The sequence below is a fragment of the Balaenoptera physalus genome (assembly GCF_965194825.1).
Source record: "Balaenoptera physalus genome assembly, chromosome: 16".
Classification (NCBI taxonomy): domain Eukaryota; kingdom Metazoa; phylum Chordata; class Mammalia; order Artiodactyla; family Balaenopteridae; genus Balaenoptera; species Balaenoptera physalus.
This window is the reverse complement of record NC_138898.1, coordinates 86346327-86373955: the sequence shown is the minus strand read 5'-3', so window position 1 is coordinate 86373955 and position 27629 is coordinate 86346327. Positions and strand designations below refer to the sequence as shown.

Below are 27629 nucleotides of genomic sequence, written 5' to 3'. Positions count from 1 at the left end.
CATGGCATTCACATCATTTTTGTCCCAGTTAAAGGTAGGACTCAATACATTTAGACTAATAATCTAATTCTGTTTCTCCTACAGGGTGTTTGGGATTTTGACAATAAATTTTTTTTTAAAGTATGGAAAAATGCAGGGGTGAGTATTCTGGAAGCTTCCATTGGATAGACTTGTTATGATGAGGTGCCCCCTGTGGTGTGGAAGACAATCTCAGTCCAGAGCTTCTTAGGATGAAGTCATCTATTGTAAAGCTTTGGAGGCTTATTCCTCCCGGGATCCCAGATGTCACCAGGTATCCGGGTCCACAGTCTGAATCAGGCCTGGAGAGTCACAGGTCATCACTTTGCTCCAGGCTTTGAGGCCCAGGGACTCCTAGCATCACTTTCTGCCCAGTGTCTCCCTCTCCCCCTTTTCTCCTTTTTTCTTCCTTAGGGCACCTTTAATTGCATAAAATGCATAATTCCAGACCCTTCTAATATGTGCTCATAAATTTATGTCATTATACCTTTCTCATTGATTCACTTTTAATTATAAGCCAGAAATCATTTTTGTAAGTTTTGGATTTAATATGTTTTTATGGAAACAGGGTTGGGGGGCACAGATAAATAGAATGGGAGATAAAAAATAAAAAAAAATTAAGAGTTACGATGATCACTGGAGGGGAATGTAGATTGAGAAAGCATTTCTTTTTTTTTTAATGTATTTATTTATTTTTGGCTGTGTTGGGTCTTCGTTTCTGTGCGAGGGCTTTCTCTAGTTGTGGCAAGCGGGGGCCACTCTTCATCGCGGTGCGCGGGCCTCTCACTGTCGCGGCCTCTCTTGTTGCGGAGCACAGGCTCCAGACGCGCAGGCTCAGTAGTTGTGGCTCACGGGCTTAGTTGCTCCGCCGGGTCATGTAGTGCTTGTTTGCCAGAAGCAAGTGGGAGAAGGCTCTACGTCTCCGTACCTCTTCATCTTCTCCCAACAAGTCCTCACAAACCATCAGGCCCTGCTGAGTTGGCACAGCCTCAAAAGGCAACATGATCAAGTGGACAGAACACATCGCCCTTGCATTACCACTGGCCCAGCTCCAACTGCCACTCCAACATTTAGTACTTTGCAGCTCTGGATGGAGTCACTTTTTCATCGTGGATCCCAGTTCTCTCTCTAGAAAATGGTTCTCACGCTTGGGTAAAAATACGAACCACCTGGGAGAGCTTGTTAAAACCACAGACTTTGTGGGAGTTCCCTGGCAGTCCAGTGGTTAGGACTCAGCACTTTCACTACTGTGGGCCCGGGTTCAATCCCTGCTTGGGGAACTAAGACCCCCAAGCCACGTGGGGCAGCCAAAAAAAAAAAAATACAGTCTTTGACCCCACCCACCAACACACTGAACCTAGAGGATCTGGGATGGGGCCCAAGAATCTGAATTTTAACTGGAAGTGTAAGAAATACTAAGGCTGGAATGATATCATGAATATAAAGGGTTACCCCAAACCACTATCCCTTCTCCACCCAGGTGTTTTTGAAAAAACATGATGGGAAGAAGGGAAATCATCCGAGAAATATGGTCAATCAGATGAAAAAGCAGATTAAATGCCTCCTCAATCCCTTCTGTCACTGCTTCAACACTAAATGCACATGACATTCACTTAAACCCTTTCAGTTTTAGAATTTTTTTTTAAAAATAATGCACTGGTTCTCATCCATTTTTTTTTAACATTTTTATTGGAGTATAATTGCTTTACAATGGCATGTTAGTTTCTGCTTTATAACAAAGTGAATCAGCTATACGTATACATATATCCCCATATCTCCTCCCTCTTGCGTCTCCCTCCCTCCCACCCTCCCTATCCCATCCCTCTAGGTAGACACAAAGCACTGAGCTGATCTCCCTGTGCTATGCGGCTGCTTCCCACTAGCTATCTATTTTACATTTGGTAGTGTATATATGTCCATGCTACTCTCTCACTTCGTCCCAGCTTACCCTCCCCGCTCCCCGTGTCCTCAAGTCCATTTTCTACATCTGCGTCTTTATTCCTGTCCTGCCCCTAGGTTTTTCAGAACCTTTTATTTTTTTTAAATTCCAGATATATGTGTTAGCATATATAGTTGTTTTTCTCTTTCTGACTTACTTCACTCTGTATGACAGACTCTAGGTCCATCCACCTCACTTCAAATAACTCAATTTCGTCTCTTTTTATGGTTGAGTAATATTCCATTGTACATATGTGCCACATCTTCTTTATCCATTCATCTGTCGATGGACATTTAGGTTGTTTCCATGTCCTGGCTATTGTAAATAGAGCTGCAATGAATATTGTGGTACATGACTCTTTCTGAATTATGGTTTCCTCAGGGTATATGCCCAGTAGTGGGATTGCTGGGTCATATGGTAGTTCTATTTTTAGTTTTTTAAGGAACGTCCATACTGTTCTCCATAGTGGCTGTATCAATTTACATTCCCACCAACAGTGCAAGAGGGTTCCCTTTTCTCCACACCCTCTCCAGCATTTATTGTTTGTAGATTTTTTAATGATGGCCATTCTCACTGGTGTGAGGTGATACCTCATTGTAGTTTTGATTTGCATTTCTCTAATGATTAGTGATGTTGAGCATCCTTTCATGTGTTTGTTGGCAATCTGTATATCTTCTTTGGAGAAATGTCTATTTAGGTCTTCTGCCCATTTTTGAATTGGGTTGTTTGTTTTTCTGATATTGAGCTGCATGAGCTGCTTATAAATTTTGGAGATTAATCCTTTGTCAGTTGCTTCATTTGTTAATATTTTCTCCCATTCTGAGGGTTGTCTTTTTGTCTTGTTTATGGTTTCCTTTGCTGTGCAAAAGCTTTTAAGTTTCATTAGGTCCAATTTGTTATTTCTGTTTTTATTTCCCTTTCTCTAGGAGGTGGGTCAAAAAGGATCTTGCTGGGCTTCCCTGGTGACGCAGTGGTTGAGAATCTGCCTGCCAATGCAGGGGATGCGGGTTCAAGCCCTGGTCTGGGAAGATCCCACATGCCGTGGAGCAACTAGGCCCGTGAGCCACAACTACTGAGCCTGCGCATCTGGAGCTTGTGCTCTGCAACAAGAGAGGCCGCGACAGTGAGAGGCCTGTGCACCGCAATGAAGAGTGGCCCCTGCTCGCTGCAACTAGAGAAAGCCCTCGCACAGAAACGAAGACCCAACACAGCCAAAATAAATAAATAAATAAATTGCGTTACAAAAAAAAAAAAAAAAAGGATCTTGCTGTGATTGATGTCATAGAGTGTTCTGCCTATGTTTTCCTCTAAGAGTTTAATAGTGTCTGGCCTTACATTTTGGTCTTTAATCCATTTTGAGTTTATTTTTGTGTATGGTGTTAAGGAGTGCTCTAATTTCATTCTTTTACATGTAGCTGTCCTGTTTTCCCAGCACCACTTATTGAAGAGGCTGTCTTTTCTCCATTGTATATTCTTGCCTCCTTTATCAAAGATAAGGTGACCATATGTGCATGGGTTTATCTCTGGGCTTTCTATCCTGTTCCATTGATCTATATTTCTTTTTTTGTGCCAGTACCATACTGCCTTGATTACTATAGCTTTGTAGTATAGTCTGAAGTCAGGGAACCTGATTCCTCCAGCTCCGTTTTTCTTTCTCAAGATTGCTTTGGCTATTCAGGGTCTTTTGTGTTTCCATACAAATTGTGAAATTTTTAGAACAAGAGTTGACATGCCTGTGTCAGGTCTGGCACTATATTGGCAAATTTAAAAATTTTATCTTATGCATATATATATATATGTGTGTGTGTGTGTGTATGTGTGTGTGTGTGTGTATGTGTCATGTAATTCATATATATGTATATGATTTCTTGTATAATTATTTCAGACAGTATTTTATCCCCATTTTGCTAATGAGTAAAGTGAAGTTATAAGACACTAATAATGATAGCTAAATGAGGCTGAATTTGACTCTCTGGTCAATATTTTCTGAATTGTGTGAATAGATATTTTTCAGTTCTCATGTTCTCAAGCACTTCATCAAGGAAGTAACTGACTAAAAATACCTATGTTGGGTTTGACACTACACTTGTTAATTTACAAAATTTATCTAAGTACATATATATTATTGATAGTATATACTATATATAGTACTATATATATCATATCATATATGCAATTAATATACATATAATTAAATATATGCATTTACATAGATATATATACTGTCATTATAGTTTATGAAGTTGCTTTTATAGGAATTACCTCATTTGATTTTTATAATAAAAGTGAGTAATTTTTAAAATTTGAAGTTTAAAAGGGATAAGAGTCTTTCCAAAGTCATACAGCTGACAGATGTTGTGTGTCCTCATCAGAATTCTTTCTACCACCCAACCACATCTCCTCCAGCTCCACTCCTTTCTGAAGAGCATCCACTTTAACAACAGTGCTAGGGACCAGGTATATTTGGATCAGCAAAGAATCTCTGAGAAACAATATGATATTCTCAACTTTTGGAACTTTCCTGATGGACTCGAGCTTCAGGTGAAAGTAGGACAGTTTGTCCCACAGGCTCCACGTGGACAAGGTTTTTCCATCTATGAAGAGTTGATCGATTGGGCCATCAGATTTAAGGAGGTTGGTTGCTGGATATTTATGACACTTAGGTATTTAGAACAGAGCTGGGTCATGAGCACTTTGGTGACCTCCTCCAGGTCAACACGAGAAGCCGAGCGCTCCCCTTCTAACTGGAGTAATTTTCTAAGTTTCCTTCAAATTTGAGCAATTTTCCCTTCCTAGTGCCTAACGGATTTGGGAAAAATACATCTAATCAAGTATATGCTCCTAACGTTTGGTAGAGTTTGTGTCATGCAGTAGAGAAGAGCATCCAATCCAGTCAATGAATGGGTTCCTTTTACAAAATAAAACTTTTTGGTTGTCCCTGAAACACTCTGGTTACACAGGACTAGATCACATGTGCAGGTTTCAACAAGTCTTTCCTCTGATTTCTCGAGACTCCTTGCTCTGTGTGCAGCAAAAGCGGTGGCCCTGGATGGAGGAAAGCTCCCCAGTGGGGACAGGCTGCCTGCTGCTTTGACTGCATGCACTGCCCAGACAAGGAGCTTTCCAATCACACAGGCACTGATCAGGAAGAATTTCCTTCCCACCCTTTCATTTACATTCTTATTTGTCCCCCAAAAGCGAAGGATCTAGAATACTACTGAAATCTTCAAGTTCCCTCATTTACTCAGCAATTTCACTATTAAAGTTAACAATCCCTATGAAAGGGATATGAATTAATATCCCTATGAAAAGATACTCTTCTCTTTCGTTTATTCCTACTCATCTTTTTGACCCTTAGCATTATCTTCTCAAGAAAATATTTTTAAGGACCATCCCAGAAGGACCTATGTTTGTTTCTACCAGGAAACTTAATACACAGTATTGAGTATCTTGGTTTTATTGTATGTGTTACTCTCAACCAAACCCTGATCACACTGAAGGTTGTATCTTTTTTTTTTTTTTCAGTTTGCTTTTTTTTTTTTTTTAAAGAAATTCACGTTCTTTTATTTATTTATTTATGACTGTGTTGAGTCTTCGTTTCTGTGCGAGGGCTTTCTCTAGTTGCGGCAAGTGGGGACCACTCTTCAGCGCGGTGCGCGGGCCTCTCACCATCGCGGCCTCTCTTGTTGCGGAGCACAGGCTCCAGACGCGCAGGCTCAGTAATTGTGGCTCACGGGCCCAGTTGCTCCGTGGCATGTGGGATCTTCCCAGACCAGGGCTCGAACCCGTGTCCCCTGCATTGGCAGGCAGATTCTCAACCACTGCGCCACCAGGGAAGCCCTGAAGGTTGTATTTTATTCTGCTTCCTTTCTCACGTGCCTAGCACCATTCATAACACAAATAAGTGTTCAGAAATAATTTGTGTGATTTCACAAATGAAAAAACATCCTGTATTGCTGCTGTGAGCCTGTATTGTACAATGTGCTGAGGGTAAATTTCGGTACCCCTCGTTGTTCAATCATGCCTGTGCTCTGCTAGTTCAGAGGCAAGGAGAGGAGATGAACATGAGAGCTGACCACACGGACCATGGCCACTATACACAGATGTGGGGGAGGATCTAACATTACTTTGGGAGGTCAGAGAATTTTTCACAAAGCGTGCAGATTTTATTATTGACTTCTGAAAGTTGAAAAGGATTGTATCAGCTACATAAAGGGAGGAAGAATTCCTTGTCAGAAATAAGTGGCACATTTTCCCCACTCTTCAGGGACCTGAAAAAAAAAAGTCTAATGTGGCTGAAAAACAGCAAGTATAGGGTGGGATGGTGGGACCTCATGATGGGAAGTGACAACAGTCTTGTACTGGAGACTTTTCACACCATAGTTAGTATTTTGGATTTGCCAACAGACAAGCTAATTAAATGATGAGAGAGGGAAAACACCCCCCACCAATTAAATTTGTGGACAACATAAATTGGTCACTTTCCTTCCTGTTATTTAACATTGAAGTTCTGAGCAGCACCACAATGCATGGAACAAAAGGGGTCATATTTATAGAAAAGGGAAATACAAGAGATTAAAGTACATCCTTTTGTACCAAAACTACTCCAAAGAATCAACTGAAACAGTATAATTGCTAAAACTTTCATGTAAAATCTCCTGATTCAAGATACATATATAAAAATACATGATTTTTCTTTTTTATAAAAATAATCAAGTAGATGAAATGATAAAATATTCCGTTCGGATAGTAGCAATGTACAATATATCTCGGGATAACCTTAAGAAGAACTGCATGGTAATTATATCATCGAAATGCAAACTTTTGGAGAGGTATATATCTTGATTAAATGAAAGAAGCAACCTTGACTTCTTTACACCCCCTGACTGGGCTCACCCTCGGGCCAATGGTGAAAGCATGGAAAGTTATAAAAGCAGTAGGTGGTCTAGCTTGCTCAGTTCTGGCAAATTGATGTAGAATACCTCAAGAGCAGAATTCCTCATGCCCCTACTCCATGCCTCTTGAAGTTTGCTTACAAGCAGTGACGACAGTGTAAAATAGAAAATGCCATGGATATGACTTACTTCTCGGGTAATTGACTGTTAGGTCAGGTGTGTACCCAGGAGCTCTCAGAAGCACACAAACTCAAATGAATCCTTTTAGGGAAACTCAACCTCTTCTTCAGCATGAACCCTTTGCAAACTTGGCTGCTGACTAGCTCACTTCGAATTAGTGTTGGCTTTATTTGCACGTTTTTCTCATTAGAAGCTCATTGTCATCAGTTGGGGGGGTCATTGCCAGAGCAGCTTGCAGTGGAACCTGTGCCCTGAAAAAGAGCCCTTTGCTTTGCTTGATCTGATTTTTACTATGTTCTGGGCTTCGCACACATTTGGAATCAAAAGTACACCAAACACTGCAAAGTTCTGCCAGTTTTCTCTCCCTGTATCCACAAATCAGGCTGTAAAGTATAATTTCTCCTGAATTCACTAATTAACTCCTCTTATTTCTATCTGCTTTACTCGATGACCTTCCTCTTTCCTATGTAATAGATCCCCCTTCTTGTCTATATAACATCTCTTTATTTTACAGAATACAAATTTGGAATTTGGAAACATCCTAATCTACTCAGAAATAATTAGTAGGCTTAAAGAAATTTTAAATAACAATGCCAGAACCCTCATTTTGAAATCAGGCAAAATCATTCCAAATTTCATTTGTAAGAAAAATCAATTCCAAGAAAATAATTATATAAGAGAGTGATTAGGGTGAAAACCCCATTTAAGATATTGAAGGTTATTAAAAACTACTCTTTCTTCACCGTCGTTAAAGCACTCTTGTTTAAAAACAAGACAAAAATGATCATTTTGCCACAATTGGGTAAGTCCAGTCTCTAAATAAGTACACAAAAGTGCAGTAGCTTTCCTATGGACAAATAATAACCGTATTAACTCTATAGCAGAAAAATATTCCAAAATGTAGGTACGCATTTAAAATATGTAGTAATGAACTGCAAGTGCACAAGTCTGATACAAAAGTATTCTAAAATTATTTGTTGGGGAAATATGGAGTCGATAATCCTGACACAGGCAAGGGATGCTACTCAGGTGAGATGATTCAAGCGCAATCTAGAGACAGGTGTTTATAGTTAGTTACGTGGAGAAGGGAGGAAATGATGCCCCAGGAAGAAGAGAACGCAAGTGTGAGACACACAGGTATGAGGACAAAGGAGCATTCTGAGAACTGAAGGTAGATTTCTTTCAAGGTTTTGATAGTAATGAAGGATCTCAAAGGGCTGCTCACCCAACAGGGCACCAGGTCCTGATCAGTTGAGCTGAAGATTCCATTAAACCTTCAGGAAACAGGTAATTTTCACTCAATTTAATGGTACCATAAGTTTTTTAAAGAGGAAAGCTTCATAAATTTTATGGTTTGCTTTTGTTTATTATAATTCAGTATAAAATTCTTGCCAATATTTGGACTATTGTGAACTCAGGTCTGCCTGACTCTAAAGTTCTTTCAAGTTCTTTTGTTAGAAAACATTTAAAAATTTTAGCCCCGGTTGGCTGTGGTGTGCTATTTAATTAATGTACTTGATTAATCTTTTCTAAGGCTTTATTTAAAATTTATTAGCATTCTATAAATGAGATTGGCCTATGGTTTTCTTTTCGATGATAAATTTATGAAATTAAATCTTGAGAAATTCATATTGAGATAAATATCAAAATACAGACATTTCTCTAAACCCTGTAATTCTAAGAGAATGACAGCTTTTTAAAAGAAAATGTTGTAATGAACATGAAAACTAGCAAAAGGTGTGTAAGGGAAAGATCACAGGCTTTGGAATCAGACAAACATGATTAGGGCCCAGACTACGGTAAGGTAAGTGAGGTGCAGGAGGTACAAACGTTAATGAGGCACTCAGGGTCTTGCAGGGGCAGGGTTGGCACCTGAAACAGAATCCTGCTTGAATTTCGCCCCTGTGGGTGTCCTATTTGGCTCACCCTAATTCAGCCCACTGGTCACGAGTCTACATCTAGCCCTGCTCGACCTACCTCCAAGATCTCGGGTGAGTTACTTCAGCTCTTTAAGCCTCAACAGTTTTCTTCTGCAAAGTGGTTGCTTCTATCTACCTACCTCCCGAGATTCTGTGAAAATTGAAAGGGAGATATTATATGAAACAAATTGCCTGAAGTATCACAGGTACACATTAGAATCGGTTTCTTTAGCTTCCCTACTCCACGGCCTCAAAAAAAAAAAGGTGCTGCAGGAGAAGTAGGTAGAATGTAGATAATAACAGAGCTTTTTGCGTGGTTGGGAGTTTGGACTCAATCTAGAACAGTGATTCTCAAAGTGTAGTACGTATACCAACGGCATCAGCATCGCTGGAGAACGTGTTAGAAATGTAAATTCTGAGTTTCCCAATCAGAAATTCTGGTGGGGGACCAGCAAACTGCTTTAACAAGCTCCCCATATGATTCTAATTCATGCTAATGTCTGAGAATCACTGATCTAGAAGAACATGTGAATAATTGTGGCATTTGAATCAAGAAGTAGTATGAAAGGATTTAAATAATAGAAACAATAATACCTGTGATTGAATGGATGAGAGATGAGAGGGGTTCAAGACAGAAGACAGGGAGACTCATTAGGGAGTTATTCTGTTAAAATACAAGTTATTCAAATTGGAACAACATAGTGAAAGTGATTATGAACAGGACATAGGTTTGCAATGATGTGGATAACAGAAATAATGTAAATTTGTAGCTTCTTAAGCGAGCGTTTATGCCTTGGTCCTCTCTATATGTGCCACAGTTGGAATATTCTCTAGGTCACTGCAGGTTATCAATAAACTCTTGCTTTTGGGTGAATGAATCCAGGATATGTCCTACTCTGCCCATATCTAAATCAAATAGTTGGGTGTAATTTTTGTTTATATGAAAGAACATGTTCCTTTGCATATGTAAGATAAAAAAAGAGGTGATGTTAGGTTCCTTGGTCCTTGATATACTAAGAAACACTAGACAGCATTAACTCAGAATTCTTCACTCTGTAATGTTCCTTTATTTGGTGTCGAATTATAGAAATTTGACCACATGTAGATATTTGGGGAGCTCAAGAGAATCACTGAACCCAAGGTAATGGCACCTTGCTTTTCTTGCTGGATGCAAAGCAATGTATGAAGTGTCCAGACCATCAGTACCCAAATAGTGATCGAGATCATTGCCTCTCAAAGGCTGTGACCTTCTTGTCCTATGAAGATCCTCTGGGGATGGTCCTTGCCTGCACTGCCCTTTGTCTGTCTGTCCTCACAGCTGTAGTTCTTGGCGTCTCTGTGAAGTATAGGGACACTCTATAGTCAAAGTTAATAACCGGGCTCTCAGCTGCACCCTGCTCATCTCCCTCATCCTGTGCTTCCCCTGCTCTTTCCTCTTCATTGGCCATCCCAACACTGCCACATGCATCCTCCAACAGATGACATTTGGAGTCGTGTTCACTGTGGCTATTTCCACCATTTTGGCTAAAACCATCACTGTAGTCCTGGCTCTCAAGGTCACAACCCCAGGGAGAAAGATGAGGCAGTGGTTGCTTCCAGGGGCACCCAATTTGATCATTCCCATCTGCTCATTGATTCAAGTGACCCTCTGTGCTGTCTGGTTGGGAACCTCTCCCCCTTCCGTTGACATGGATACACATTCAGAGCCTGTCCTCCTAATCATTGTGTGCAGTAAGTGCTCCGTTGTCATGTTCTAACTTTCCTTAGGATACTTGGGCTCCTTGGGCCTCTCGAGCTTCACCTTGGCCTTCCTGGCCAGAAGCCTGCCTGCCACCTTCAATGAAGCCAAGTTCCTGACATTCAGCGTGTTGGTGTTCTGCGGTGTCTGGGTCAACTTCCTCCTTGTGTATAATAGCACCAAGGGGAAGGTCATGGTGGCTGTGGAGATCTTTTCCATCTTGGCTTCCAGTGCTGGGTTACTAGGATGCATCTTTGCCTCCAAGTGCTATAATATTCTCCTTAAGCAAGATAGGAATACCCTGCCAAGATTAAGGGGTAAAACAAACTCTGGGTAAAAATAAATATTTAAGGCTTTACTTCATGGATTTCATAAAACATTTAGAAAGCTTTAAATTAAGCAATACTTTGAAGAGTTCACGCCTCACACCCTGCCATGAGTACCTAAATGTTCTAACATCATTTCCTCCTTGATTTGCAATGCCCTGGTTATTATAAACTAAATTCCTAGATATAAATCTGTGTTCTGCACTCACTATTCTTTCATTGATTCTTTCTCTGAATTAATACCATGCTGTTTTAACTTTCTGGATTTCATGGTATGTTCTGACAGTTGATAATACCTGTTCTTCGTTATTGCTGTTTTTCAGTTATTTTCTGTTTATTCTTACAATTTTCTCTTTGACTTTTTGAATGGTCTTGGCAAATTCCATAATACACAGTAAGAGATTTGGATTGGAATCATTTTGAATTCAAAGATTAACTTGAAGAAGGACTGACCTCTTTGCAATTAAAAGTTTCCCACTCAGGAATGTACATTATCTCTATTTATCTTAGCATGTTCAGTTTATTTATTAATGTTTTATTATAGTTTCTGAATGGTTATTTGGGTTGTTAAGTAATGTATTGTTTCTTGTACATTTCTTTAGCTTACTTGTTTGCTCCTGTTAACTGTAAATTGATTCTTTTGGTCTTCTAAAGTATGAAAAATACTGTAAGGTTTCTTTCTGCTCAAGATAACTTATTTCTTTCCTAGTGTATTGGCAAGATTCTTTAATACAATGCTTAATCGTAGCAGTAATTGTAGTCTTGTGTCTTGGCTTTAGTGGGAAAACTAATGTTTTTTTTTTCATTAAAATGTATATTTGTGGTAGGTCTTTGGATCATACCTTTTTGTTAATCCAAATGAATATCTCATTAATGATGAGAGTGCCCTGTATTCAACCCAACCTAAGTTTTTTACATAAATTTTAAAAATTGTGATAAAATACCCATAACATAAAATTTACCATCTTAACCATTTGTAAGTGTATAGTTTCAGTAGTGTTTAAGTACCTTGGCGTTGTGTGCAACAAATCTCCAGAACGCTTTTGGTCTTCTCAAACTAAACCTCTACACCCATGAAACAATTCCCCACCCCCTGGCATTCATCATTCTAGGTTCTTTCTCTATGAATTTGACTGCTCTAGGTACCTCAGAGAAGTAGAGTCATACAGTATGTGTGTTTTCATGACTGGCTTATTTCACTTAGAATAATGTCCTCAAGGTTCATCCATGTTGTAGCATGTGTCAAAATTTCCTTCCTTTTCAAGGTTGAATAATATTCCATTGTATGTATATTTACCACATTTTGTTAATCCATTCCTTCATCAATGGGCACTTGAGTTGCTTCCACTTTTGGGCTCTTGTGAATTATGCTGCTATGAACAAGGGCATACAAATATCTCTTTGAGATCCTGCTTTCAGTTCTTCTGGGCATATACCCAGAAATGGAATTGCTGTAATTCTTTTTATTTTTTGAGGAACCACCAAACTGTTTGCTAGAGTGGCTGCAGCATTTTACGTTCCCATCAGCAGTGCACACACGTTCCAATTTCTCCACATCCTTACCAACACTTGCCCTTCTCTGCTGTTTAATAATAGCAATCTCAATAGCATGAGGTGGTATCTCATCATGGTTTTTGTTTGTTTTTATTAAAGGGTGAGATTCATTTTTCCTACTGCTATTGATCTCAGAGAGACAGCAGTGAGCGCTGGCTTGAAGGGAGATCTTAGTTCTCCGCCCAGGAATTGAACCTGGGTAGCCTGGATGAAAACCAGGAATCCTAGCCACTAGACTAGCAAGGGCTAGAGGCTGAAGCAAATTTTCCCTGGCCCTTGCCCCCCCACTGAAAAATGCATTTCTCAAGGAGGCAAAAACTGTAAAAACAGGTACAAAGTTTATTATTAGAGACAGCACAAGTGGGAGAGCACACAGAGAAACAGTTTGTTTAGTTAAGACCAACGCAAGGCAGAGATACACACCCAGAGAGAAAGGGTGTGGGCGTCCTCCCTAATGAGGAGGAGACCAGTAAAAAAGCGGTTAAGTCATTTATATAGGGCAGTTCTTCCGGGTCTTTGTTTACCTTTGGCCAATTATCTGGTTTCTTTTTCCACACGTGCCCTACCCTAGGATCCACCCCAACATGCGTGCGCAACTTTTTTCCAAGATAGATTACAGCCCACCCTCTGGGGGGGCCTTGACATCACCTATTATGGGGTGGTACCCCCTCCTTTTTGACCCCCAAGGAGCCTTTCTGCACTTGTGCAATGTCTCCCTTGCCCCAAGGAAGGGAAATATATGACCTCTTGATCTTTTACTCAAAAGGGTTTAGCCCCTCTATGTTCCTGCCATGACTGTTATATTAAAGTGCCCTCAGGAGACAAAGTCTGGCTATTTACCCTGTTTCTGTTGTTATTTCTATGTCGAAGTGCAAACAGGAGGCTGGTTGTAAATATCTAACCTGGAGCCCACCTATCTCGTGTCTCAGGAAATGCAAACAGGAGGCTAGTTCTAAGTATCCAGCCTGAAGCCCATCTTTTTCTCACCCCAAGAAATGTAAACAGGAGGCCAGTTGTAAGTGCCTAGCCTGGAGCCCATCTGTCTCCTGCCTCACTATTAAGACGTAAATGACGTATAACATTGTATTAGTCCAAGGTGTGCAACACACTGATTTGATAGATGTATGTATTCCAAAATGATGACCAAAATGAGTTTAGTCAATTTACCTCAAATAGTTACAATTTTTTTCTTGTTATAAAAACTTTTAAGATCTACTCCCTTGGCAACTTTCAAATATACAATTCAGTACTGTTAACTGTAGTCACCATGCTGTACATTATATCCTTCAAACTAATTTATCTTGCAACTGGAAGCTTTTACCTTTTGATCACCTTCACCCATTCCCCCCACCCTCAGCCCCAACTCTGGCAATCACTAATCTGTTCTCTGTACCTAAAAGTTGAGGGGTTTTTTTGGTTCCACACACAAGTGATAGCGTAGAGTATTTGTCTTTCTCTGTCTGACTTATTTCACCTAGCATAATGCCCTCGTTGTCCATCCATGTTGTCACAAATGACAAGAATTCCTTATTTTTTATGGCTGATAATATTCCATTGTATATATATACCACATTTTCTTTATCTATTCATCCATAGATAGATACTTAGGTTGTTTCCATATCTTGGCTATTATTGGGTGGGCCAAAAGGTTCATTCGGTTTTTCTGTAAGATGGCTCTAGTAGCACTTAGTTGTCTTTAACTTCATTCAAAACAATTTTGTTAGATTGTATGTGACAGCTGTCATATCAGTGTACATTTAAAAAAAGACTTATCAAAATTGGTCAGTTTTGGTGTGGCCATTTTAATATTGAAGATGGAAGAAAAAATCAACATTTTCAGCATATTATGCTTTATTATTTCAAGAAAGGTAAAAATCGCAACTGAAACACACACAAAAAAGATTTGTGCAGTGTATGGAGAAGGTGCTGTGACTGATCGAACATGTCAAAAGTGGTTCGCAAAGTTTTGTGCTGGAGATTTCTCGCTGGACGATGGTCCACAGTTGGGTAGACCAGTTGAAGATGGTAGCGATCAAATCGAAGCTCAAAATGTCCAAATCAAGCACTGAAAATCATTTGCACCAGCTTGGTTATGTTAATCGCTTTGATGTTCAGATTCCACATAAGTTAGGCGAAAAAAACCTGCTTGACCATATTTCTGCATGTGATTCTCTACTGAAACGTAATGAAAACGTTCCGTCTTTAAAACAAATTGTGAGAGGTGATGAAAAGTGGATACTGTACAACAGTGTGGAATAGAAGAGATCGTGGGGCAAGCGAAATGAACCACCACCAACCACACCAAAGGCCGGTCTTCATCCAAAGAAGGTGATGTTGTGTATATGGTGGGCTCTACATGGGCTCAACAACATGGACTGGTACTCACCACGGCCAATCTAGGTACAGCCACCACTGAGTGCCCAATCTGCCCAAAACAGAGACCAACATTGAGTCCCTGATATGACATCATCCCATAGGGATATCGGACAGACACTTGGTGGTAGACTGATCATAGTGGATAACTTCCATTACTGAAGGGACATTACTTTGTTCTTACTGGAGTTGACACTCTGGGTAAGGATTTGCCTCCCTTCCCCACAGAGCTGCTGCCAAAACTACCACCTATGGACACACACAATGCTCTATGCACCATAATGGTACTCCATGAAGCATTACTTCTGACTAAGGAGCTCATTTCATGGCAAATAAAGTGCAGGGGTGGGCCCATGCTGAAGGAATCCACTGGTCTTACCGTATTCTCCAGCGTCCTGAAACAACTGTCTTGACAGAACAGTGGAACAGACTTCTGAAGACTCAGTTACAGCAACAGCTAGTTGGCAACACCTCACATTGCTGGGACAATGTTCTCCAGGGAGTGGTATATGCTCTAAATTTCTATATCAATTTATGGTGTTGTTTCTCCTATCGTAACAGTTCATGGGATCAGGAATCAAGAGGTGGAAATGGGAGTGAGCCTCCCACTATAACGTTTATAGCCAGACGTTATAAACCAAAGTTTTGCTCTCACACATTTAGACTCTGCTAGTTTAGAGGTCTTCATTACAAAGAAAGGAATTCCTTCATCAGGCAACACGATTTCATTTACTGAGAGTTGAGACTGCCACCTTGCCACTTTGGACTCCTCATATCACTGAAGCAACACGAAAAGGAAGTTACTACACTAATTGCTGTGTTTGATCCTGACTAGCAAGGGGAAATTGAGTTGCTACTACTCCATGGGAATGAGGGGGAACATGTCTGAAATTCAGGAGATTTTCTAGGGTGCATCTTGTACTCAAATGTCCTGTGATGAAAGTCAGCGGAGGGCTTCCCTGGTGGCGCAGTGGTTAAGAATCTGCCTGCCAACGCAGGGGATGTGAGTTCCAGCCCTGGTCCGGGAAGATCCCACATGCCACAGAGCAACTAAGCCTGTGCGCCACAACTACTGAGCTTGCGCTCTAGAGCCCGCGTGCCACAACTGCTGAAACCCGTGCGGCTGGAGCCCATGCTCCGCAGCAGGAGAGGCCACCACAGGGAGAAGCCCGCACACCCCACCAAAGAGGAGCCCCGCTCACAGCAACTAGAGAAAGCCAGCGTGCAGCAACTAACGCAGCCAAAAAAAAAGACCCAACGCAGCCAAAAAGAAAAAGAAAGTCAGTGGAAAATTACAACAACCCAATTCAAACAGGACTACTAATGGCCCAGATCCTTCAGGAATGAAGGTTAGCGCCACTCCCCAACCCAACAAGTAACCATGACCACCTGCAGACAAAGGGCATATGGAATGGGTAGCGAAAGAAAGTAGCTAGGAGCTCCAGCCATGACCATGTGAGCAGCTGGAGAATCAAAACTTGAAATAGTTACAGGCATTTCTTATTTATATATGAATATTTTGTATATAGATATATTTACCAAATATTTCTGTTTTTTCCCACTCAGTCATCCCCTTGTCTAACATAAGATATATTAATATAGTTAACTTCATATCTCAGTATTCAAGTCACAGGATATAAAAGGGGAAGTATGAATCAGATAGGAGTAAAATTAATTTCACCTTTTTTATGGGAAAAGCATTGGTGTGTTTTATATGTTCTTCTTGGGAGAGGGTTACATGTTTTTGGTTGTACATGGGGTAGTTGTATCCAGTTAGGTGGAAGGATAAAGTGATACTGTCTTTATTTGGAGATTTAGTTTAAAGAAATGTGCATGGGTGCCAAGCTGACACATTACAAACCCACCAAAACTATGTGTTTGACTGGGAAGACCTGAGAGCCTGAAAATTACAAATCAGGCTGATAAGACTAGGATGATAACATTTAATCGGCCAAATTTCCCAATCGGTCCTTTACCTAATTCTCATATGAACACTGATCAGAAGGAACTTTAAAAAATACTCTAAATTGATCCCCAAATATCCACTCTATTCCTCTCTGTGTTTTTCCTTCTAAGCATCTCCCTGGATCTTCATGCATTCCAGATTACTTACTTTTTAGAGTGAAGAACTCAGAACTGAATGTATTCTTCCGAGTATAGTTTGACCAGTAATCACTCTCCATTTTATGCAGCGTAGGAGCATCTTTGGGGCTGTCACCTCACAGTGTTATTTCAAACTCAGCTTCCTGTGGACTAAGAACCCAGCATTCCCCCACGCTTCCTCTACTCACTCCAGCCCCGTCAGCACATCCACAGATTTCCCTTTACTTAGGTATCCATATACTTCCCTCTCTCTTTCCTCATTAGTTTCCATCTTTCTCTGGAAATCTCCATAGCATAATACATTTTCCAATCGTCTGATTCATGTCTCTCTTCCTCCCACAGGCAACTTTCCTAATAGTTTCCCATTCTGATTTGTGACTCTCAAGTGACTTTTCCTCTGCCTTCTCAGGCTGCTTTCCTCATGGAATCACCAATTATCACCCTCTGACTTGAGGGGTCCAGTAATAAGACCCTGACAATGCCAGAGGATGCCCTAGTTTCAAATAAAGGTTTCTTGAATACTTCAAGCCCCAGCATTACCTTGCCTGGAGTTTCCTCTGCAGACACTTGTGGGATAAACAAGTACAGAAGTGGAATAGGGCAGAATAGATCCACACTGACTCACAGATTAGCTACTGAACATCCAAACAAGTCTTTTATGAGGTGTTCATCAGACTCCCTTCATAACCCTGAAAATCTCCTTTGACTGAGGAATAGCATAGAGGATATTGTCCTACACAGTCTTTATTGTTTACACTAATTCTCTTCGTGACAGAGCATCACCAGGAGCAATAGAAGGTGTAATTCTGAAATACTGTTGCAAAATGTGTTCAGATTTTGAACTCCATCAGCACGCACTAGGACAAATTAAGTAAACTTGTTTAATCTCTATTAGTTGAGCCTTTGAATCATGCATACGATTTCTCTGCCTCCAAACGTATATCTGAGCCACCTCTCCATCCAAAAATAGCAATGAGAGCCTGGGTCATAACAATTTGCATTAATGTTACCTGGTTAAGAAGCTACATTTAATACCAGCTTAATCATCAATGAGTCCAGAGTCAAAAGAAAATCTGTTTTGGATTTCATGCTCTATTGGATCACTCAAGGCACTCTCTTCTTAGCTTTACACCTCCTTTCCCATTTTAATAAAGTAAGAATTTGGCTCTAGCACTGGTGTTTTTAGAATAAGCCCCTTCCTGACTGCATGAATGTTTCCTCAGCAGGAATCATAGGGGCTAGAATGAGGAAAGACTTGGCCTGACAGGAGCCAATCATGAAGGAAGAGTAGCATCATCTGTGAGAAATGAAACACCCCTCAACCCAGAGGACCTATGTCAGCTGAGGCAAACTGGGGACACTAAACATATGGCATCAGGGATTCCCACCCAAAGGACACATCCTGAATCTCTTCTGGAAACCATTACTCAAGATGCCAATTAGGCTTGCATTGTGCATGAGATAAGCATTCCCAAAGGGCTTTGCTTGAAGTTTGTTTGTAGGGGTCAGGGGACTGAGATATTTTGAGGACTGTGGCTCTGAAGATAACATGGGAATACCTTCTCCAAGGGCCAATTAGCCGTGGAGAGAAGCAATTCCTAGAGTCCCTGGCTTGTTTTTCATCCTGGAACCCAAATCACTCTTGCCCCTTTCCATCCAACCCTCTGGAGAAGACAATCTGAGAAAGATATAGTCTCTATTGCCCACGGGGGCCTGTGGAGGTTTCCCCCTGTGCCATATCATAGGAAAAAAGTCAAGGAATGGAAGCAGGTGATTACCACTAGTATTTCCCACCCTCTCTGTTGGTCATACTCCAATTTTACAGACTACGTTCATAGAACATGGCCAAAGACTTCAGATACAGAAGTAAGAAAAGAAAGTGGTGTATCTATACATCTCTTCCTTATTTACTCCCATCTCAGTCTTATGCCCTGCTCTTCCTCTCCATTAAAGGATATATTGAGCTATTCTTTGCTCTCTATCTCAACTCAGATACTAAAATGTCTTAGTTCACTGAGTTTATCTTGTTGTTTATTCTTTGAGTAGATTCAGTGTATCATCATTTTCTTCAAAACTTCTAATGATTTACTTGGTGTTCTCATTCTTGCCAGAATATAATATCCCTCTAGTTAAAGCAGTTATGGCATTTATATAAAGCATTAATTTATTTGACCAGTATTTGATGATCATCTGCTAAGTTCCAAGCAGTGTATTGTGTACAGTGACAAACAAGCAAGCATGGTCCCCTCCCCCAGGGGGACCTAGACATAGAACAAATAAATAAACAAATATACTATATTATATTGGGTTAATAATTTGTATTAATCAATACTTTTCAAATGCCAATGACATTAAAACAAAACTTATACTACCTTAAGGGAAGGGTGTGGAATCACAGCAATGACTAGGGTAGAACTAATCTCAGAATCAGCTAGAGCCAGTTACTTGAATCATGTCAATGCCTTCTTTTTCCATCTTTCGTCTTGGCTTCGGTCTCTGTTTTGATCTCATTCTCTCAGGCATTTTTAGATGCAGGGTACCCATACAGCTGGAAGCTCTGATGCCATACTTTTGGCTTGAAATCTAATATTTCTCCACCTCCAGTTGAGAAAACTCCAGGGAAGAAATCTGTTCAACAGTTTAGCCCTGTGGCCACACCTTGGAGCAATCACTGTGTGCCAAAGCCTGCAGTGAAAGGATAGACTTCCCTGGGACAGGTGTCCATCTCTTGCAGGGGTTGGAGAGGTAGGATGGTGATAGAATAAGAAAAACATGGATTTGGGGGAACTTCCCTGGTGGTCCAGTGGATAAGACTCCACGCTCCCAATGCAGGGGGCCAGGGTTCGATCCCTGGTCGGGGAACTAGATCCCACATGTGTGCCGTAACTAAGTCCACATGCCACAATTAAGACCCGGTGCAGCCAAAATAAATAAATAAATACTTTTTGAAAAAGGAAAAACATGGATTTGGAATGGATTTGGAATGGCGTAATATTACAAAGAAAGTGTGGTTGTGAAGGGGTGACTTTAGCAGAAGTAGGGAAGGAGTGTGTGACAGACAAAACAATGCACGTCCACTGCTAAACTATGATGAAGAAGAATTTACTATGCTAGAGTAAAACAGGGAGGTCACTGCAGTAAACTGGGTCATAAGGGAAAGCCTCTTTTAAAAATGGCAACTAAGCTAAGATCTTTAAATTGAGGTAAGGGTTATCCAGGAAATTGAAAGTGAAACGAGGTCTAGATAAAGTCAAAGACGTGCAAAATCCTTAAGTTGAGAGAATTCTTGATGTAATTAAGGAGCTGAAAGGAAGCCAGTATGACAGTAGGTGCAATGAGGAGCAAAGTAGGAGAAGCCATGATGGATATAAGCATGAGGATGAGGCGAGGGAGAGGGAGAGAGAGAGGGAGAAAGGAAGGGAAGGAGGAAGGAAGATGGAATAAAGAAAGAAAGGAGGGGGATGGAGAAGGAAGGAAGAGAAGAAGGAGAAAGGGAAAGAAGAGAGGGAGGGAAGGGAAGGTTAGGGTTAGGAAGGGAAGGGAAGGGAGGAAAGCAAGGTCTAGTAAATTTTATTCAAAGTAGAATGTGAGTTCTTAGAAAGTTTTAAAGTAAGGAAGCATCAAGATAAAACTTACATGTTTTAAACCTCACACTAGATGATGTATGATAGTGGATATATATTACTGGGTAAGGATGGAGGCAGTGTAGCCAATCATGAGGCTACTGCTACATCCAAAGAAAAGAGGATAGTGTTTTGGACTGATTGTAGCAGTGAATAATTTCCAGATATTTTAGGAGAGTGTCATTAGCCTAGTATAACGATAGATTTAATATGGAGAGTTGAACATAATGGAATCTCATGATAGGAAACTAATAAATCTGCTTTAATAAAAACAGAGGATTAAGGGTATCATGTAAAATTAATTATGAAGGAAACTAGGACAAAATATACAGCTTTCTTAAATTTCAGAACTATTAAAAAGACAAAAAAATAGTTATATGTAGAAATATTTTTTAAATAAGAACAGAAAGCATATGAATACAATGTGACAGAATTCAGGACAAAGATACCTGGACAATTAATAAATATAAATGAATTTAACCCAGTTATTCACAGAAAAGGCTTTTCAAATTAGGTCACAAAGCAAAATCGAACTCTATACAGTATAAAAGAATGTATCTCTTTTAAAAAGTAGTTCATAAAGCTAAAAATAAAAGAATGGGCAGAGATAAATAAAAATTTTAAAAAAGAAAGGATTTTAATCTTATCATCTAAAAAACTGGAATTCAATTCCAAAGGCAGGAAAGACAAAGAAAATTTTGTAATTTTAAAAGGGCATTCTCTGAAGTGTATATAACAGTGAAACTAAAATCTGTAAAAGACTGTATAAATGGGTGCAATCTATAATAAAGATACACTAGTTATGAAAATGTAAGCACCGACAGAGCAGCAATATTTAATAAAGCAAATTACAGGAACTATAAGGAGAAACAGAAGTTCACTGGAAGAAGAAAACTTTACCTCTCTCAGTGTAAGAAAGATTTAAGTGAACAAAAATATAAGTAAAGATTGAAAAGAGAGAGAGACAGATACCTAACCAACGTAATCAATAAGATAGCTCTCACTGGTCTACTGAGAGAACCTGGGTGTTGTAATAATTAAGCAAGCACAGGATGACAGGGCCAGAGACACTGAGTTCAAATCCCAGTTCTACTACTTATTGGCTATATGATCTCAGGCAAGTTACCTCAATAATCTGTGCTTATGTCCTCTTTTGAAAAATGATGACAAAAATAATATATACTTCATAGGGTTTGTGAGAATTCAGTTAAGTCAATATGTTTAAAACACACAAGATAATGCCACGATGCCTACATAAGTGCTATGTAAGAGTAAGCTATTATTATCCACTGGAATGTAGACTCCATGAGACCAGTAAGTTATGTTTTCTTTTCTTTTTCTTTTTGTTTTTTCTTTGGGGGGGCAGGGTCTGTTTTCTTCATTGAGTCATTCCCAGTATCTAAAACAAAATTTGAATTTTCTAACCACAAGCAATTTCATATAACCATATTACCAGGATTGGTTAGAAAATAAACCAGAAGTTTAACACATTTGTTTGAATTTCTCTGATCATACAGCCACATTAGAATTCACTTTATAATGGTGTATATTACACATTAAAGTTATGTAATTTAATTAGAATATGACAAGCATAAGTGTAGTTAAGAATTTCAATTAAATAAAACATGTATAGTGAAAATAGAATCAGAACAAGAGGGAAAGAGATGGTTTGAGTGTGAGAAAAGAATCCTTTTCAAATTGCTTAAAACATACGTGTAAGGACTTCTGACCAAGATGGAGTAACATGGTGGTGGAGAGGGGATTTTCCCTTCTGCCTGAAACAACTAAAAAAACTACACAGAATGTATGAAACAACAGTTTAAGACACTGGACATCAGACAAAGTAGGACAGTGATCCTTGAGAGCTGGGGGGAAATGAGATGAGCCCTACAGTTGTCTCATATTATTGTCTTGAGAGTTTTCAGGCTGCAGTGTCGGGAGGAAGAAACCAGATAGAGCGAAACCACCTCCCTAAGTTGAGGAGATAAAGTTGAGAAGATAAAGTTGAGAGTCTAGGGGAGATCAAGCTTACAGGAATTTGCAGGGCAGAGTAATGGAGAGAAAAAAGTTGCACAGAGAGACAACCCCAGAGATGTGCAGGAGCTCTCCCTTGGGTATTTAGCAGAGTATTATTCAGCACATGTGCTTCATGAAACCACTCAAGGCTAGGGAAAAGAACTACCTTGACCTGGACCTGAGCCAGGCCAGGAACAGTGCCCGTTCCCACCAGCCAAACTGGAAAACCAGTCTGGAGTACTGGGTGTAATACTCAGAAGGGTCTTGCCTCAGTAGTGAGGAGTAATTGGACCTAGAATAAACCCTGCTATAGTTCTGCCTAACAAATCCTAAAAGCAAAATCCAAAAGGATCAGATTCCCAATGACTGCATTCCAAAACAAAGCTCAAGAATATTTATAGGAATACAAAAATATCCAGCACACTAGATAAAACTTACAATGTCTGGCATTCAATAAAAAATAACTAGGCATGCAATTAAATATAATGAATAGAAAAATCAGTGACTTGAAGTCTACTCAGAACTGATACTCAATAGACAATTTGAGGTATTTTATTGATTATGTTGGTTAGATCAGACAGAATTAGAAGACAAAGGGAGTTCCCTGGTGGCCTAGTGGTTAGGATTCCAGGCTTTCACTGCCGTAGCCCCGGGCTCAATCCCTGGTTGAGGAACTGAGATCCCATGAGCCATGAGGCACAGACAAAAAAAAAAAAAAAAAAGACAAGACATTAAAACATTTATTATAACATATTCCATATGTTCAAAATTCTAGAGGAAAGATTAAACATGTTAATAAAGACAAAGAAGATAAAACAAACACACACGAGTTTCTAGAGTTGAAAACTAGTGTCTGAAATGAAAAACACACAGAGGAATTAGCAGCAGATTGGACATTGCAAAAGAAAATGTTGATTCATGAAGACACAGCAATAGAAACTATCAAAAATAAAACAAAATAGGAAAAAAATCTTAAAAATTAATGAACAGAGTATCTGAGCTTTAGAAAAACCTCAAATGGCCCAATATATACGTATAATTGGATTACTGAAAGAGAGGAGACAGAAAGGACAGAGAAAATATTTGAAGAAATAATAGAACACTATTAACTAACGACCTAATTGAGAACACTCCACTCAACAAAAGAATAATACACATCCTTCAAGTGCATATGAAACATTTATCAAGATAGACCATATTCTGGGCCATAATAAGAGTATAAATAAATTTAGAATTTAAGTCATACAAAGTATTTTCTCAGAACACAACAGAATTCGAAATCATAAGAGAAAGATCTCCAGAAAAATCCCAAATATTTGGGAACCAAATAGCATACTTCTAAATAACTCATATCAAAGGATAAGTCAAAAGAGAAATAAGGGGGTATTTTGTTTAAAACACTTTGAGGTATGATTGACATACAAAAAGCTGTACAAATTTAAGAAGTAAAACTTGATAAGTTTGCAGATAAGTGCACATTCATGAAACCATCACCATAATCTATGCCATAAACATACCCATCACCTACAAAATTTCCTCCTGCCTTATTATTTTTTTTTTGTGATAAGAACACTTAACGTAATATCTCCCTCTTAGCAAATTTATACACAATACAGTATTGTTAATTACAGGATCTGTGCTGTACAGATCTCTATGACTTACTCATCTTGTATAACTGACACCGTACATTTTGACTAATCCTCCCCATTTCTCCTTCCCTCAGCCCCTTGCAACCACCATTCTAATCTCTACTTCTATGAGGTAGACTATTCAAGATTTGTTACATAAGCGATATAGCGTAGTATTTGTCCTTCTGTGTCTGGCTTATTTCACTTAGCTGATGTCCTCCAGGTGCATCCGTATTGTCACAAATGGCAGGATTTCCTTTTTTCGTAAGGCTGAATTGTATGTACATGCCACATTTTCTTTATCCATTCACCTGATAATGGATAATAGTTGCTCCCATGTCTTAGCTATTGTGAATAATGCTGCAATGAACATGTGAGTGCAGGTATATCTTTGAGGTACTGATTTCAAGTCCTTTGGATATATAGTCAGAAGTGGGTTTGCTAGATCATATGGTAGTTTTATTTTTAATTTTTTGAGGAACCTCCATACTGTTTGTCATAATCTTTTGTTCTCTTGATGATAGCCATCCAAACAAGTGTGAGTTTTATGGTTTTGATTTGCATTTCCCTCATGATTAGTCATGTTGAGCATATTCTAACCATTGGCCATTTGTATGTCTTCGCTGGAAAAATGTCTATTCAGATCCTTTGCCCATCCTTAATAGGGTCATTTAATATTTGGTATTGAATTGTAGGAATTCCTTATGTATTTTGGTTATTAACCCTTTATCAGATTATGCTTTGCAAATATTTTCTCCCATTCTGTAGGTTGCCTTTTCATTTTGTTGATTATTTCCTTTGCTGTGCAGAAGCTTTTTAGTTTGATGTAATCCCGCTTGTTTATTTTTGCTCTTGTTGCCTGTGCTTCTGGTGTCGCATTCAAGAAATCATTGCCAAAGCCAACTTCAAGCTTTTTCTCTGTGTTTTCTTCTTAGGGGTTTTATACTTTTGGGTCTTACATTTAATTACTTAAACCATTTTGAGTTGATTTTTGTGTATGGTGTGTGATAAGGATTCGATTTCATTCTTTTGTATGTGGATATCCAGTTTTCCAAAAACCACTTATTGAAAAGCCTTTTAATTTCCCCATTGTGTTGAAGAATAGTTAACCAAAATGTCAAATTTAAAATTATTTTTAAAGGAGGTATAGCTCTTTAAAGATCCAATAGCTGAAATAAAATAAACTTTTAATATATTCTATTAAACCAAAAGAGGGCAAGAAAAGAGTAATAGAGAAAAAACAGAAAGGGCAAATTTTTTAAAAGCAAGTTGATAGATTTAAACTCAAAGATATCAATTTTCATTAAGTATAAATGGACTAAAGTCTTTCACTACACATGAAGTGACATATTGTTTGAAGGTAGATTCAGATCAAAAGCCAGAGATTTTTACAATGGATAAAGAAGCAAGACCTGAAAGTGTGTGCATCATGCTAAATGAGAAACCAAAAATGAGATCATCTGTCAGCAAGCATTCTGTAGGTCTACACCATGACACCAATAATGGCAAAACTGTGAGGAAGAACAGATAAGATACACTTTCAAGTTTATTCAGAGGACCATGATCCCTTCGACTCTGGAAATCTTTCCCACTTCAGAATCACCTGTCTCCTGCATTCTTTCTCTTAGACTTGAAACGAGCCCAGGTTACCAAGAATTAAACGCTGGACTCTCAGCATCCAGACTCCAGAGCAGCTCTGATTTTCTCTCTTTCCCGAGAGTCTCTGTTGGCTGCCTGAATGTAGTCTATCTTCTAAGTCATCAGCATGGGTATTCTATGACAAACAGCTTTCCAAAATTTCTTAGGATTCTTCAATTACCTGGATTTCTTCATCGTATCTCCTTTCCACTTTTTTTTTTAAATAAGTTTATTTATTTTATTTATTTATTTTTGGCTGTGTTGGGTCTTTGTTGCTGCACGCGGGCTTTCTCTAGTTGTGGTGAGTGAGGGCTACTCTTCGTTGCGGTGCACGGGCTTCTCATTGCAGTGGCTTCGCTTGTTGTGCAGCACGGGCTCTAGGCACGCGGGCTTTGGTAGCTGTGGCTCGCCAGCTCTAGAGTGCAGGCTCAGTAGTTGAGGCGCACGGACTTAGTTGCTCCACAGCATGTGGGATCTTCCTGGACCAGGACTTGAACCCATGTCCCCTGCACTGGCAGGCGGATTCTTAACTACTGTGCCACCAGGGAAGCCCCACTTTTTTTTTTTTTTGGTCATTTCATACCACCTTAACACTTTTCAACATACCAGAAGAAGACGTTTAAAGCAAATAAGTGTTTAAAGCATTGATAGTAACAATGTATTGGGTGTTTATTGCATACCTAAAAGTGAAATGTATGATAAAAATGGAACAAGGACTGGGAATCAAGATCGCACTGTTATCAAGTCTTTCACCACACATGAAATAACATACTATTTGAAGGTAGATTCAGATTTTTCAAAATGTACATTGTAAACTCTATGGCAATGACTCAAAAGTTTTTAAAAGAAGTACAAATAATAAGTATATAAGATAAAATTAATTTTGTTTTTTAAATAATAAAACTAGAGAAGGCAGAAAAAAGAAACAGAGGAAATGAAACTAATAGAAAACAGCTAGCAAGATGGTGTATTTTAATCCAACTATACACAGTAACTTTAAAGGTGAGTGGATTAAGAATAACTGTTAAGAACTGTTTAGAAAAACAGCAAGAACCAACTACATGAGGTTATATTAGTCATGGTTCTTCAGTGAAACAGAACAAATAGATCACTGGCCATTGGCTCACGTGATTGTGGAAGCCAAGAAGTTCCACAATCTGCTGAGAGCTGAAGAACCAGGAAAGCTGGTGGTTTAGTTCAGTCCAAGTCCAAAGGCCTGAGAACCAGGGGAGCTGATGGTGTAAGTTCCAACTGAGGTCCAAAGGCCCAAGGATCAGAGGGCCAATTGTGTAAGTCCCTCCGATTTGAAGGTCCAAGAACCAGGAGCTGAAGTCCAAGTCTGAAAGTCCAAGTCTGAAGGTCCAAGAACCAGGAGCGCCGATGTCCAAGGGCAGAAAAGAAGATGGATGTCCCAGCTCAGAGAATAAATTTGCCCTTCTGCCTTTTTGTTCTATTCAGGCTCTCAACTGATTGGATGATGCCTACCTACAATGGTGACAGAAATCTTCTTCACTCAGTCTATGGATTCAAATGTTAATCTCTTCTGGAAACACCCTCACAGACACCCCAGAGATGTTTTACCAGCTCTCTGGGCACCCCTTAACCCAGTCAAGCTGACACATAAAATTAACCATTACAGAGCTCTATGAGCAACCTATTTTAATATTATAAAAGAATAC

General features: G+C 39.4%; 1 protein-coding gene across 1 annotated transcript; it reads left to right on the top strand.

The window, feature by feature from the left end:
- The first annotated feature begins 5297 nt into the window (after nucleotides 1-5297).
- LOC309645767 (vomeronasal type-2 receptor 116-like) lies at nucleotides 5298-26168 on the top strand. Its single transcript, XM_082431328.1, is given in 4 exon segments — nucleotides 5298-5457; nucleotides 5804-10305; nucleotides 10308-10705; nucleotides 10709-26168. Coding segments are annotated over 3 exon segments (888 nt in total). The 5' UTR covers nucleotides 5298-5457; nucleotides 5804-10133; the 3' UTR covers nucleotides 11027-26168.
- The last annotated feature ends 1461 nt before the right edge of the window (nucleotides 26169-27629 follow it).